At 45.4% G+C, this 15,066-nt stretch overlaps 1 protein-coding gene across 1 annotated transcript in view; it reads left to right on the top strand.

Annotated features, from left to right (window-relative positions):
- Positions 1-15,066, top strand: part of LOC137368661 (thrombospondin-4-like) — a 212,459-nt gene that overhangs the window by 124,428 nt on the left and 72,965 nt on the right. Inside the window, exon 12 of the mRNA XM_068028804.1 lies at positions 4,950-5,057. Coding sequence (XP_067884905.1) covers positions 4,950-5,057 — 108 coding nt within the window. The remainder of the gene's footprint in view (positions 1-4,949; positions 5,058-15,066) is intronic.

The following is a 15,066-nucleotide window of genomic DNA, read 5'->3' as shown; positions in this document are numbered from 1 at the left end:
TGTCCTCATATCTTTCAAAATTTCCAGCACATCCTCCTTCTTAACATCAACCTGTTCGAGCATAACAGCCTGTTTCACGCTGTCCTCACAAACGACCAGGTCCCTCTCACTAGTGAATACTGAAACAAAGTATTCATTTAGGACCTCCCCTACCTCTTCCGACTCCAGGCACAAGTTCCCTCCACTATCCCTGATCGGCCCTACCCTCACTCTGGCCATCCTCTTGTTCCGAACATAAGTGTAGAACGCCTTGGGATTTTCCTTAATCCTACCCGCCAAGACTTTTTCATGTCCCCTTCTCGCTCTCCTAAGTCCATTCTTCAGTTCCTTCCTGGCTACTTTGCAACCCTCTAGAGCCGTGTCTGATCCTTTCTTCCTCAACCTTAAGTAAGCTTCCTTCTTCCTCTTGACTAGCTGTTCCACATCTCTTGTCATCCAAGGTTTCTTCACCCTGCCATCCCTTCCTTGCCTCATCGGGACAAACCTATCCAGCAGTCGCAGCAGTGTTCCCTAAACAACCTCCACATTTCTGCTGTGCATTTCCCTGAGAACATCTGTTCCCAATTTATGCTCCCCAGTTCCTGCCTAATAGCATTGTAATTGCCCCTCCCCCAATTAAATATTTTCCCATCCCGTCTGCTCCTGTCCCTCTCCATGACTGTCGTAAAGGTCAGGGAGTTGTGATCACTATCACCGAAATGCTCTCCCACCGAGAGATCTGCCACCTGGCCTGGTTCGTTACCAAGCACCAAATCCACCATAGCCTCCCCTCTAGTCGGCCTATCTACATATTGAGTCAGGAAACCTTCCTGGACACACCTGACAAAAACTGCTCCATCCAAATTATTTGCACTAAGGAGGTTCCAATCAATATTAGGGAAGTTGAAGTCACCCATGACAACAACCCTGTTACTTCTGCACCTTTCCAAAATCTGCCTCCCAATCTGTTCCTCCGTGTGTCTGTTGCTATTGGGGGGTCTATAGAAAACTCCCAATAAAGTGACTGCTCCTTTCCTGTTTCTGACTTCCAACCATAATGACTCAGTAGACAAACCCTCCTCGACGACCTCCCTTTCTGCAGCTGTGATACTATCCCTGATTAGCAATGCCACTCCCTCACCTCTTTTACCTCCCTCCCTATTCCTTTTGAAACATCTAAACCCCGGGACATCCAACATCCATTCCTGCCCCTGTGATATCCAAGTCTCCGTAATGGCCACAATATCGTAGCTCAAGTACTGATCCATGCTCTAAGTTCATCACCCTTATTCCTGACAATTCTTGCGTTAAAATAGACACACTTCAACCCATCATACTGGCTGCAACTTTGCCCTGTCAACTGTCTAACCTTCCTCACAGACTCTCTGCACTCTGTATCTGCCTGTTCAACAGCTACCCCATCCACTGATCCGTAGCTCCAGTTCCCATCCCTCTGCCAAACTAGTTTAAACCCTCCCGAAGAGCGCTAGCAAACCTCCCGCCCAGGATATTGGTGCCCCTCCAGTTCAGATGCAACCCATCCTTCTTGTACAGGTCCCACCTTCCCCAGAAGGTATCCCAATGATCCACATATCTGAAGCCCTCCCTCCTACACCAGCTCTGTAGCCACGTGTTCAGCTGCACTCGCTCTCTGTTTCTAGCCTCACTAGCACGTGGCACCGGTATCAATCCTGAGATTACTACTCTGCTCGTCCTGCCTTTTAGCTTCCAACCTAACTCCCTATATTCGCTTTTCAGGTCCTCATCCCTTTTCCTAGCTATGTCATTGGTACCGATGTGTACCACGACTTCTGGCTGCTCCCCCTCCCCCTTAAGAATCCTGTAGACTTGATCCGAGACATCCCTGACCCTGGCACCCGGGAGGCAACATACCATCCGGGAGCTTCGTTCGCGACCACAGAATCTCCTGTCTGTTCCTCTAACCATTGAATCTCCTATCACTATCACTCTCCTATTCTCCCCCCTTCCCTTCTGAGCCACAGAGCCAGGCTCAGTGCCAGAGACCTGGCCGCTGTGGCTTTCCCCTGGTAGGTCGTCCCTCCCAACCGTATCCAAAACGGTATACTTATTATCGAGGAGAACGGCCACAGGGGATACTGTGAGATGAGACAGACTCCACCACAACTGGTCTACATTCATTAATACAAAAGAAATAAAAGAACAGTTATATGGTTAAAAATTCTGTACATTAAAAGATAAAGTAATACATTGGCTTTCACTGTGTTTAAGAGTATTGGAAAAAGATTAAGAAAATTAAGTAGAAGTTGGCATTTCAAAAACAGCTCTCTCTCATCAAAAATAATTCAGCGTTGTATTTGGAAATATAGTACTGAGCACTGCAGGGCCAACTTTCCTTCAACTGTGTACAAGTCAGGTGGAGCCCACCTAAATGCGCCATGTCTGACCTGATTGGAACCCCTGGGTATTTACGTGGGTCCTAATCCTGTGTCCTCAGTATCTTGCTCTACGGCTGTGAGGCCTGGACAATGTATGTCAGCCAAGAACGACGTCTCAATTCATTCCATCTTCGCTGCCTCCGGAGAATCCTTGGCATCAGGTGGCAGGCCCGTATCTCCAAGGCAGAAGCCCTCGAGGCGGCCAACATCCCCAGCATATACACCCTACTGAGCCAGCGGCGTTTGAGATAGCTTGGCCATGTGAGCCGCATGGAAGATGGCAGGATCCCCAAGGACGCACTGTGCAGTGAGCTCGTTACTGGTATCAAACCCACCGGCCATCTATGTCTCCGCTTTAAAGACGTCTGCAAACGCGACATGAAGTCCTGTGACATTGATCACAAGTCGTGGGAGTCAGTTGCTAGTGATCGCCAGATCTGGCGGGCAGCCATAAAGGCGGGGCAAAAGAGTGGAGAGTCGAAAAGACTTAGCAGTTGGCAGGAAAAAAGACAGAAGCGCAAGGAGAGAGCCAACTGTGCAACAGCCCCGACAACCAATTTTATCTGCAGCACCTGTGGAAGAGTCTGTCACTCTAGAATTGGCCTTTATAGCCACTCCAGGCCTGCTTCACAAACCACTGACCACCTCCAGGCGCTTACCCATTGTCTCTTGAGACAAGGAGGCCAAAGAGAGAGAGAAGAGATACCCCAGGCACAAGGTGTAGCAGGACTTTGTGCCTGGAAATGGGTGCAGAAATTCAACTGTCTGCAGCAGAGGTAATGGCAGCCTGCTGCAAAGTCTTCTGGCTATTGTCCAAAAAGAGCAGCTGGATGGCCTCCAGCCCTGAAGAACTACAGGCGAACTTGAAAATAAGAGCATTTACCATGATTTTTATTGCCTATCCCTTTCAGCTGCTTTGATTGGAATGAGGTTTGACACAAAGCCTTCTAGACACTCTTCCTAATAGTCGCCCGTCTGACATTCAGGAAGGAAATTTGAGATGGCATCATTATATCCTTTCCAACTCATTTTCAAGCTCGCACCTCCCATATTCCACTCAGGGCATCCTTGAAAATAGCTGGAAACAAAAATGGGAGGGAGACCTAATGGCATAGGTCATTGGCCTTTCATTCGTCTGCTTTGCAACCAGATGGTCTAACACACACAATGGGCTGGATTTAGTGAGGCTGTTTGGAGTGGAAATGGAGACGCGGGGGGGTGGGGTGGTGCTGCAGAATCGCAATGGATGCGTCCGCCCAGAACTCCGATGTTGCCTTTCTATTTGGGCGCTGTTCCTGGTGCCCAGCTCACCCACGCGCTCTGACACATCAGAGGCACTTACCAAAGGAGGGCTGAGCTTAGACTTGCAGCCCACTGTGGGAGAAGGGTGACATCAGCAGCTCACAATTAAGGCAGGAAGGAATAAGCATTTTCCACAATGAATGAAATTTCAAGCACCTGTGAAACCCCATGTGTGTCTAGATGGGTTTCTTTATATATTTTCGAGTGCTTCTACGATATAAGAGCCCTGGATAGCTGGGCTGCCCCATGGCCTGGGATGAATTCGGTGGACGTCCTCTGGCTGCCTGAGGCCTGGAGAGCCCCGGCTACCTGAGGGTTTCCTGCACACGTGCAGGATTCTCCTCAGGAGTCGCGGCTGCTGGAGCTGGGCCAGGAGTGTGATGGAATACTCTCCACTTGCCTGGATGGGTGCAGCTCCAACAACACTCCAGAAACTCAACACCATCCAGGACAAGGCAGCCCACTTGATTGGCACCCCATATACAAACATTCACTCCCTCCACCACCGACGCACAGTGGCAGCAGTGTGTACCATCTACAAGATACATTGCAGCAACGCACCAAGGCTCCTTAGACAGCACCTTCCAAACCCACGACCTCTCCCACCCAGAAGGACAAGGGCAACAGTTGCATGGAAACACTACCACCTGCAAGTTCCCCTCCAAGTCACACACCACCCTGACTTGGAACTATATCGCCGTTCCTTCACTGTCGCTGGGTCAAAATCCTGGAACTCCCTTCCTAACAGCACTGTGGGTGTACCTACCCCACATGGACTGCAGTGGTTCAAGAAGGCAGCTCACCACCACCTTCTCAAGGGCAATTAGGGATGGGCAATAAATGCTGGCCTGACCGGCGATGCCCATAGCCCATAAATGAACTTTAAAAAACTTTAGAATCTGGCTTAAAACAGTGCAGAATCAATAAAGCCATCTAGTCTATCACTTCAGTGTGTTACCAGCAGTGGAGAGCTTTGTGCTACTCTTTGAGCCCAAGCAGTGACTTTTAAAAGCTCAGTAGATCTGAAATACAATGTAGCGGAAACTGGTTTTAAATGGTAATACTAGACTATGTGTTGTATTGGGGACTGTAGATGGATTGCAAAACATTCTGATCTTCAGACTTATTCTTCCGATCAACCTATATGACCTACTTTCTTAATGCGATACAGCCTGACCCTGATCATTGCAGATAATTTCTAAGTGGATATTTATACTGAATTTAATTTCTTTTAATCTTTTTGCTCCTCAGGATAACTGCATGTTTGTTCCCAATTCTGGACAAGAAGATGCTGATGGTGATGGGGCAGGTGATGCTTGTGATGACGATGCTGATGGAGATGGCATTTTCAACGCACAGGCATGTGTTTAAAATATAACACTGACATTTCTTTCTTTGGCTTGTAACTGTTTAGATGGAGACAGTGAGTAGTGTGCAGCTTTGGAGTCTTGTCATAGGCGTTATAACAACAGTAGAATATTTTAAATGACAGGGTTTTCAGTGAACAAGTCAAGCCTTTTTTGTAGATCTCAACTATTCCTTAACTTTTCCTTATAAATTAACTCTTGATACTTTTGTTTCATGCCTCTGTATCCTCTCGAGCAATAATGACTTTCCTATGTGTCTCTGGCACCACCATTAACTATTTCAGTGCTTTCTTTGCCAGTTTTCCATCCTCTACCCTCCGTAAACTTTAGTTCATCCAGAAACTATGTTTACCCATTACCCTTCACTAACCCACATGGGCTCCTGTTCCCTCAACAACTCAAATTTAAAATTCCCTTCTTCAAGTCTAAATCTGTTCATGGCCTCGTCCCTCCATATGTCTGTAACCTTCTCTGTTACTACGACCAGTTTTCAGATATTAAGGAAGAATTGGGGTGGCTCAGTGGCGCAGTGGTTAGCACCACAGCCTCACAGCTCCAGCGACCCGGGTTCAGTTCCGGGTACTGCCAGTGTGGAGTTTGCAAGTTCTCCCTGTAACCGTGTGGGTTTCCGCCGGGTGCTCTGGTTTCCTCCCACAGCCAAAGACTTGCAGGTTGATAGGTAAATTGGCCATTGTAAATTGCCCCTAGTGTAGGTAGGTGGTAGGAGAATTGAGGGAAGGTGGAGATGTGGTAGGGAATATGGGATTAATGTAGGATTAGTATAAATGGGTGGTTGATGGTTGGCACAGACTTGGTGGGCTGAAGGGCCTGTTTCAGTGCTGTATCTCTCTATAATTTAAGAATCGGTGTTTGTGGTGCTGAGCCTTGAGTAATGGGAGGACATGTAAAGAATTTAGCTGTGGAGTTCAGTGCTGCCACCACTATTTTTTAAAATTCATTCTCGGGATATTGGCGTCGCTGATTTATTGCCTATCCCTAATTGCTCTTGAGAAGCTGGTGGTGAGCCATCATCCTGAACCACAGCAGTCCTTGGAGTGAAGGGACTCACATAATGATGTTTTGTAGGGAGCTCCAGGATTTTGACCCAGCAACGATGAAGGAACAGCAATTTAATGTACAGAAAGTCACAGTCAAATTTCCAATATGCGTTTCGATCGTGTCGAAGCTCTGCCCCAGAGTGAAAATTGATAAAATCTAACCCAGTCTTCTCTCTGCTAACTGTTTGTTAGGGAGGGTTTTTTTTTTTATTTCATTTTTTTCATTTTCGAGTAAACATTGCAAATTTTTACTGCAGTCATCTCTGTCAGAACCTATGGCTTCTATTTGTATGATCCCCTCTGTGAACGGGCAGGGATTTTAAGCAACTGAATAGAAACAAGGGAATAATGAAAGCCTTTATTTATGGCATTGCCTGGTGTTAAAAGAATGGGTGTGAATTGGAGAATTTCAGAAAACAAAATGCATTTGTGCGGTAGCGCTGTCTGAACAGAATGAATCTGGCGGGCATTCACAGCACGCAATGATAAGGACTGGAACAAATTCTGCCAGGTTCAGCCTTGGGTCATGTCAATCTCAGCCACTAACTTGCCAACCTGAAAGCTGCCCTATAAGCCCCATACTGTGTAGTTGCTGGGCTGACTAGTGGGAAGCCCACATAGATAGCCAACCAATCTGAGATCTGTCAGCAGGAAAATTATCTTGAAGTCTACAAGCAAGTAGCTCAGATCAGATATATGACCGCAGGTTGAACTTGATAGAATTTGTTCCAGTAACTCTGTGGCTGCATAGTCGAGCCCATTTATTTAAAGAGGACTATTATAAAGCATAATCAGTCATTTACTTCCATTCTTTTCTATTAGTCAGTGCATTAATTCAATGATTAACACTTTTTATTTTACTGGTTATCTTATTTAAGTGGGGTTTTTTTCTTTAAATTCCAAAAATTCCAGAGGTTCATGAATTATGTGCAGGCAGAGCTTGACAAAAAGCCTGTTGCACTCTGCCTTTACCCATTGCCTGTTTTCTTGCAGTGTATACCATTTACCAATATGTAGCCACAGGAGTGACAGTAGCCTACCTCCCAATTCACCAACAACAGAAACTTGCATTTATATAATGCCTTTAATGTAGTAAAACATGCCAAAGTGCTTCACAGGAGAGTTAGCAAAGAAAATTTGACACTGAGCCACATAAGGAGACATTAGGACAGATGGTCAAAAGATTGGTCAAAAGATTGGTCAAAGAGGCAGGTTTTTAGAAGCATCATAAAGGAAGAGAGAGAGTTTAGGGAAGGTATCTCAGATCTTAAGACTTAGACAGCTGAAGGCACAGGCATCAATGGTGAAGAAATGAAAGATTGGGGGTGCACACTAGGCCAGAATTGGAGGAGTGCAGAGATCTCAGAGGGCTGGAAGAGGATACAGAGATAGGGAAGGGCGAGGTCATGGAGGGATTTGAAAACATGGATATGGATTGAGGAACAGTGTTGAGACCAACTGGAAGGTAGTCTAAACACAACTCAACAGTTTGATTTATATATTTCTTTTAGCAAATGCACTTCCCATAAGGAATGTATTGATAATTTTCAAATAACTGGCAAAGGGGATGGGAGGGAGAGCGATTTTCAGTTTTTTTCATGGAAAACATAGTTGCAGCTCTTGTTTTATAACTGGACTGTTCATTCCTACTTGCCAATTGTGTTGACGAAATATTTTCAGTCATTGAACATCATAATCTCACTGGCAATGAAAGAATTTAAATGAAAACCTCACTTTATTGACCAGAAAATGCCCAGACATATATCCAGATTTAATTCTGCAAGTAGTACACCCTATTCCTAACCACACAAATATAGCCACCTATAATCTTCTAAAGCATGAATTTAATTAGCAATTCCTACCCATGACTAACTCCCAATAGATGTTATAATTGATGGAATTTTGAAAGGTAACTAAGACATACAACTATTTAAGTTTTTTTTAAAAAGATGAATGTTAATCATAGAATCACAGAATAATACAGCTCAGAAGGAGGCCTTATGGCCCATGTATACAATCACCACTTAATCTTCTCTAAGGAGAACAATCCTAGCTTCATTCATCTCTTCACATAACTGAAGTTCCTCAACCCTGGTTTCATTCTAGTAAATCTCTCCACCCTCTCCAAGTTTTGGCATCCTTCCCTAATGTGTGGTACCCAGAACTGGGCACAATACTCCAACAGAAGCCTAACCAATGACTTATGAAAGTTTAGCATAACATTCTTGCTCTTCTATTTTACGTCTCCAATCTTGACAGGTGATGAGCACCAGCACATAGAAGTAGACAAGAGGAATTAGGTGCAGAGTGCTGCATAGTACTAGAGAAGGGAGTAGTATCATATCAGATAGCAGCAGACTAAAAAGGACTTCTAGGAATACAAAGACAAGTTTACAATGCATGAATGTAAATGCACAAACTGTGGTGAATAAGATTGGTGAGCTACAAGCACATAGAGCCGTGTCGGAATATGATGTAGTGGTAATAACGGAAACGTAGCTTAAAAATGCTGAGGACTGGGCACTTCATATGCAAGGATACAATGTGTTCAGAAAAAAGAGGGAACGAAGAAAGGGAGGTGGGGTGGCAGTACTGATCAGGGAAGACATTGCGGGATTGGAAAGAGTGGATTTCCTTGGTGGGGCAAGGACAGAATCCATTTGTATAGAGGGATGATAAAATAGAAAGAGATAGAGGAGCCGATCTGCAGGGAAATGACAGAGATGTGCAAGAACTATAGAGTGGTGATATTGGGGAACTTCAATTACCCATCTATCAATTAGGATAGTATGAGTGTAAAGGGTAACGAGGGTGAGGAATTTCTGAAATGTGTTCAGGAGAACTTCCTTGACCAGTATGTTCTCAGCCCAACTAGGAAGGAGGCATTGCTGGATCTGATGCTGGGAAATGAGGTGGGCCAAGTGAACCAAGTGGCTGTGGGGAAGCATCTGGGGAAGAGTGATCATCATATCATAAGGTTTAGACTAGTAAAGGAGAAGGAACAATCTGAACTAGAATGTCTAAATTAGAAGAGAGCTAACTTCAATGGGATGAGAAGAGATCTAGCCAGAGTAAAATAAAACCAAAAACTGACATGAAAAAATTGTAACATACGAACATACGAATTAGGAGCAGGAGTAGGCCACTCTGCCCCTCGAGCATGCTCCGCCATTCAATAAGATCATAGCTGATCTGATTGTAACCTCGATTCCATATTCCCTCCTACCCCCGATAACCTTTTACCCCCTTGCTTATCAAGAATCTATCTACCTCTGCCTTAAAAATATTTAAAGACTCTGCTTCCACTGCCTTTTGAGGAAGAGAGTTCCAAAGACTCACGGCCCTCTGAGAAAAAAAATTTCTCCTCACCTCGGTCTTAAATGGGCAACCCCTTATTTTTAAATAGTGACGCCTAGTTCTAGATTCTCCCACAAGGGGAAACATCCTTTCCACATACACCCTGTCAAGACCCCTCAGGATCTTACATGTTTCAATCAAGTCGCCTCTTAGTCTCCAAAACTGCAGCAGATACAAGCCTAGTCTGTCCAACCTTTCCTCATAGGACAACCCACCCATTCCAGGAATTAGTCTAGTTAACCTTCTCTGAACTGCATCCAACTCATTTGCATCCTTCCTTCAATAAGGAGACCAATACTGTATGCAGTACTCCAAATGTGGTCTCATCAATGCCCTGTATAACTGAAGCATAACCTCCCTACTTTGCATTTGGCAGAAGGGATGGTAAAAGTTCATATAGACTAAATAGCACAGTTCTAAAGAGTGTGCAGCGACAGAGGGACCTGGGGGTACATGTGCATAGGTCTTTGAAGGTGGCAGGACATATAAATAGAGGTATTGAGTGCAACAGCAGGGAGGTTATGCTGAACCTTTATAAAGCTCTGGTTAGGCCGCAACTAAAGTATTGAGTCCAGTTCTGGTCCCCATACTTCAGGAAGGATTTGAGGGTCCTCGAGAGGTGGCAGAGGAGGTTTACCAAGATGATTCCAGGGATGAGGGATTTTAGTTACAAGGTTAGATTGGAGAAGCTGGAGTTTGTTCCCCTTGGGGCAAAGGAGATTGTGGGAAGATTTGATAACGGTGTACAAGATTATGACAGGTTTGGATAAGGTAGACAAAGAAAAACTATTCCCATTAGGTGATAGTACAAGGTCTAGGGGACACAGATTTAAGGTTTTGGGCAACAGTTGCAGAGCGGATGTGAGGAAGAACTTTTTAAGCAGCGAGTGGTAATGACCTGGAACTCGCTGCCTATGAGGGTAGTGGAGGCAGAGACAATCAATGATTTCAAATTGGATGGACACTTGAAGGATGAAAACTTGCAGGGATACAGTGATTGAGCAGGGGAATGGGACTGACTGGATTGCTGTAGGGAGTGCTGGTATGGACTTAATTGGCCAAGTGGCCTCCTTCTGTGCTGTAAATGACTTTATGATTTGTAAAAGGAGCAGGTTGTGTCGGTGGGGGAGCAAAGTTTTAGACGGGAAACCCGGAAGTGTGAGTTTTCCTCCTGGCTCACAAGCAACACCATAAAGGCACTTATCTTCTCCCAGGAGTTGTCCTCGCCTCCCCTGAGCTGCCGGGTATCCAGACGCTTAGGAAGCTGGCCTTGGTTAAACCTGCAAAGCAGGTTAAATCAGAGGCTGCCAGTCATTAAAATATTTAAATGGTTAACCTGCCTCCTGGGAGTGGGTGGCTGCCTACCTCCATTAAACCTGGAAGTGGGAGGGTTAGAGACAAGTTGGGGTCCTGTTTGAGATCTTTAAGAATGAAACAATTCACCCAACACCAACCTACCAATTTTTGGGAGTTAAATTTCACCCCAGGCCTCTATCTATGAAGCCAGTGATCTTGTATGCTTTTTCAATAGCTTTATCAACTTATCCTGCCATCCAGTCAAAGATATATGTACCTAGCCCACCAGGCCATTTATTTGCACTCCCTTTAAAATTGTACCATTTATTTTGTATTGCCCTTTTCTCAATCTTTGATCCAGCATTCAATTTTATCTGCCATGTGTGTTCCCATTTCACCAGTCTGTCAATGCCCGCCTGAAGTCTGCTACTACCCTCCTCACTGTTTGCTACATTTCCAAGTTTTGTGTCATCTGCAACCTTTGCACTTATGCCCAGTGTACCCAAATCCTACTTCTCTCCAGTCTGAAAAGTACCCATTCTCCAATACTACAAAAGCAAACTACCGTGGATGCTGGAAATCTGAAATAATAACAGAAAATGCTGGAAATATTCAGCAGGTCTGGCAGCATCTGTGGAGAGCGAAACAGAGTTCATGTTTCTGGTTGATGACCTTTCATCAGAACTGGGAAAAGTTAGAAATGTAATAGGTTTTAAGTAAGTCAAATGGGGAAGGGTGAAAAAAGAAAAAAAGGAATGTCTGTGATGGCCCTTTTAGGTCCTCTCTCTTTACTGTCCAAGACCTCAAACACTCCTTCCAGGTGAAACAGCAATTTACGTGTATTTCTTTCAATTTAGTATACTATATTTGCTGCTCATGATGCTGTCTGCTCTACACTGGGGAGATCAATTGCAGATTGGGTGACCACTTTGCAGAACACCTCTGTTCAAGCCACAAGCATGACCCCGAACTTCTGGTTGCCTGCTATTTTAATTCTCTACCTTGCTCTCGTGCTGACATTTCTGTACTCGACCTGCTGCAGTGTTCCAGTGAAGCTCAATGCAATCTCGAGAAAATGCACTTCATCTTTCGATTAAGCATTTTACAGTCTTCTGATTTCAACATTGAGTTCAACAATTTCAGACTGTAATTTTCTGCCCCCCCCACTTTATTTCCTTTTCTTTGCATATTTCAGCCTTAATCGTATTTTGTTTTGCTTTTGCTTTCGGATGGCAGCTGTTCATTATTCTGCCATTCACACTTCCTCTGGGCATGTCTTTTGTTTCGTTACTTGTCCCATTACCACTCCCTTTGGCTCTGCACCACCAACAGTTTTGTCATTTAATGTCTTCCATCTTCTGCCCAATCACAGCCCTCCCTTTTTGTTCTTTTTCCACCCTCCCCCATTTGACGTATTTAAAACCTATTACATTTGTACGTTTTCCCAGGTTTGATGAAAGATCATCAACCTGAAAGGTTAAATCTGCTTCTCTCTCCACAGGTGCTTCCAGACCCTGCTGCTTATTTATTTATTTAGAGATACAGCACTGAAACAGGCCATTCGGCCCACCGAGTCTGTGCCGACCAACAACCACCCATTTATACAAACCCTACTAATTATACTAATTATACTAATCCCATATTCCCTACCACCTACCTACACTAGGGGCAATTTACAACGGCCAATTTACCTATTACCTGTAAGTCTTTGGCTGTGGGAGGAAACCGGAGCACCTGGCGAAAACCCTCACGGTCACAGGGAGAACTTGCAAACTCCGCACAGGCAGTACCCAAAATCAAAAACCCGGGTCCCTGGAGCTGTGAGGCTACGGTGCTAACCACTGCGCCACTGTGCCACTTATGTCCAGCATTTTCTGTTTTCATTCACCGCTGCCCTCTATCCCTTAGCCAATTTCTTGCTACCACTGCCCCTTTAGTTCCCAGTGGCTCCCTTTTTATAAAAAGTGGTGTAAGATTTGCAACCCTTCAGTGCTCTGGCACCATTCCCATGAGTAGAATTTGCAACCAGAGCCTCTGCTTATTCCACCTATACTTCCCTCAGCAACCTATGATGCATCCCTTCCAATCAGGGTGACATTACTTTTTTTTTGGGTTCAAGCATCTGCCAGTAAAAAAGATGGCACTGCTCAATTTAACACAAAAAACATTGAACCCAAATACCCTCACCCCACAACGGCTGTGGTCGCAGGCCTCCACATCCCCCATCAATAGCACCCTCTCGCAATCACCATTTCTGTTCCCCACTCCCTCTTGCAATCGCTACCTCAATCGCAGCATTCAGTTTCCCGCTCCCTCCCACGCCAGCCTTCACGCTGCTCCCTCCTGCCGCTTCACACTGCTCGTCGCTCCATCCTGCCACTCCCAACTGCTCGACGCTCCATCCTGCTGCTCCTGACTGCTGGTCCATCCCATTGTTCTCTCCCACGCCCGACTGGTCGCAGTTGCCTCCCATCGCTCACTTCCCGCCTTGCTGCCCAGAGGACCGGGGTGGGGGGGGGGGTGGGTGGTGGGGGAGCTGGTGGGGGCAGGTGGAGCAAGTGGGGTGCTAACGACAAGGCGGGAAGCAACCAGCAGGATGGAGTGGCAACCAATCGGGAGCGGTGAAATGAAGCAGCAAGCAGGCGGGTGCAGGAGAGAACGGCGGGAGGGAGCAGGGAAGATAAGCGGCGATTGATGCGTCGATTGTAGGAGGGAGTGGGGAAAAGAAATGGGGTTTGAGGCCGCTTTCCAAAACACGCGCTGGAGGCTGATGTCCCTTTGTGTGATGACATACCCGCGCACATGCATGCATTAGTACTGGCAAGCTGGCAAAGCTTGGGTGCATTTTGCACATGTGCAAGGATGAGTGTGCTCTGCGTATGTGCACAGTTCGGGGACCACAGTGATGATGTTGGCACTTGGCTGCATTGTCAGGAGACAATCAGTTTTTTAATTCTTTCATGGGATGTGGATGTCGATGGGAAGGCCAGCATTTGTTGCCCATCCCTTATTGCCCTTAACAACTAAGTGACTTGCTAAGCGATTTCAGAGAGCAGTTAAGAGTCAACCACATTGTTGTGGCTCTGGAGTCACATGTAGGCCAGAGCAGGTAAGGGCAGCAGATTTCCTTCCCTAAAGGACATTAGTGAACCAAATGGGTTTTTACAACAATTGATGATAGTTTCACGGCATCATTACTGAGACTAGATTTCAATTCCAGATTTTTATTAATTAATTGAATTTATTAATTAATTGAATTTAAATTCCATCTGCTGCCATGGTGGGATTTGAATCTGAGCTCACAGGACATTAACCCGAGTCTCTGGATTACATTACCACTAGACCGTTATATCCCCTACTTCTAGCGCTGCTAACCGTTTAGGAACATAGGAGCAGGAGTAGGCATTCAGTCTGTCAAGCCTGCTCTGCCATTCAGACAGATCAGAGGAAAGGCTGAGGGACTTGAGGTTGTTTTCGTTGGAGAGAAGGAGGAGGAGAGGTGACTTAATAGAGACATATAAGATAATCAGAGGGTTAGATAGGGTGGATAGTGAGAGTCTTTTTCCTCGGATGGTGATGGCAAACACGAGGGGACATAGCTTTAAGTTGAGGGGTGATAGAAAGAGGACAGATGTCAGAGGTAGTTTCTTTACTCAGAGAGTAGTAGGGGCGTGGAACACCCTGCCTGCAACAGTAGTAGACTCACCAACTTTAAGGGCATTTAAGTGGTCATTGGATAGACATATGGATGAAAATGGAATAGTGTAGGTCAGATGGTTTCACAGGTCGGCGCAACATCGAGGGCCGAAGGGCCTGTACTGCGCTGTAATGTTCTATATTCTATGTTCTATTGTTGATCATCTCCCTCAATGCCTATTTCCCCCACTATACCCATATCCTTTGATGTCATTAATATCCAGATATCTATTGATTTCTGTCTTGAACATGTTCAATGATTGAGCTTCCACAGCCCTCTGGGGCAGAGAATTCCACAGATTCACCACCCTCTGAGCAAAGAAATTCCTTCTCATCTCATTTTTAAATGGCCTACCCCTTATTCTGAAACTGTGTCCCCTGGTTCTAGACTCACCAGCCAGAGGAAACATCCTATCTACATCCACCCTGTTGAGCCCTGTAAGAATTTTGTAAATTTCAATGAGATCATCGCTCATTCTTCGAATCTCTAGTGAATACAGGCCCAGTTTCTTCAATCTCTCCTCATAAGACAGTCCTGCCATTGCAGGGATCAGTCTGGTGAACCTCCATTGCACTCCCTCTATGGCAAGTATA

The sequence above is a fragment of the Heterodontus francisci genome, chromosome 4 (genome assembly GCF_036365525.1).
Source record: "Heterodontus francisci isolate sHetFra1 chromosome 4, sHetFra1.hap1, whole genome shotgun sequence".
In the NCBI taxonomy this organism is placed as follows: Eukaryota; Metazoa; Chordata; class Chondrichthyes; order Heterodontiformes; family Heterodontidae; genus Heterodontus; species Heterodontus francisci.
The sequence above is the reverse complement of the archived record's forward strand: the minus strand, read 5'-3'. Positions and strand labels throughout refer to the sequence as shown.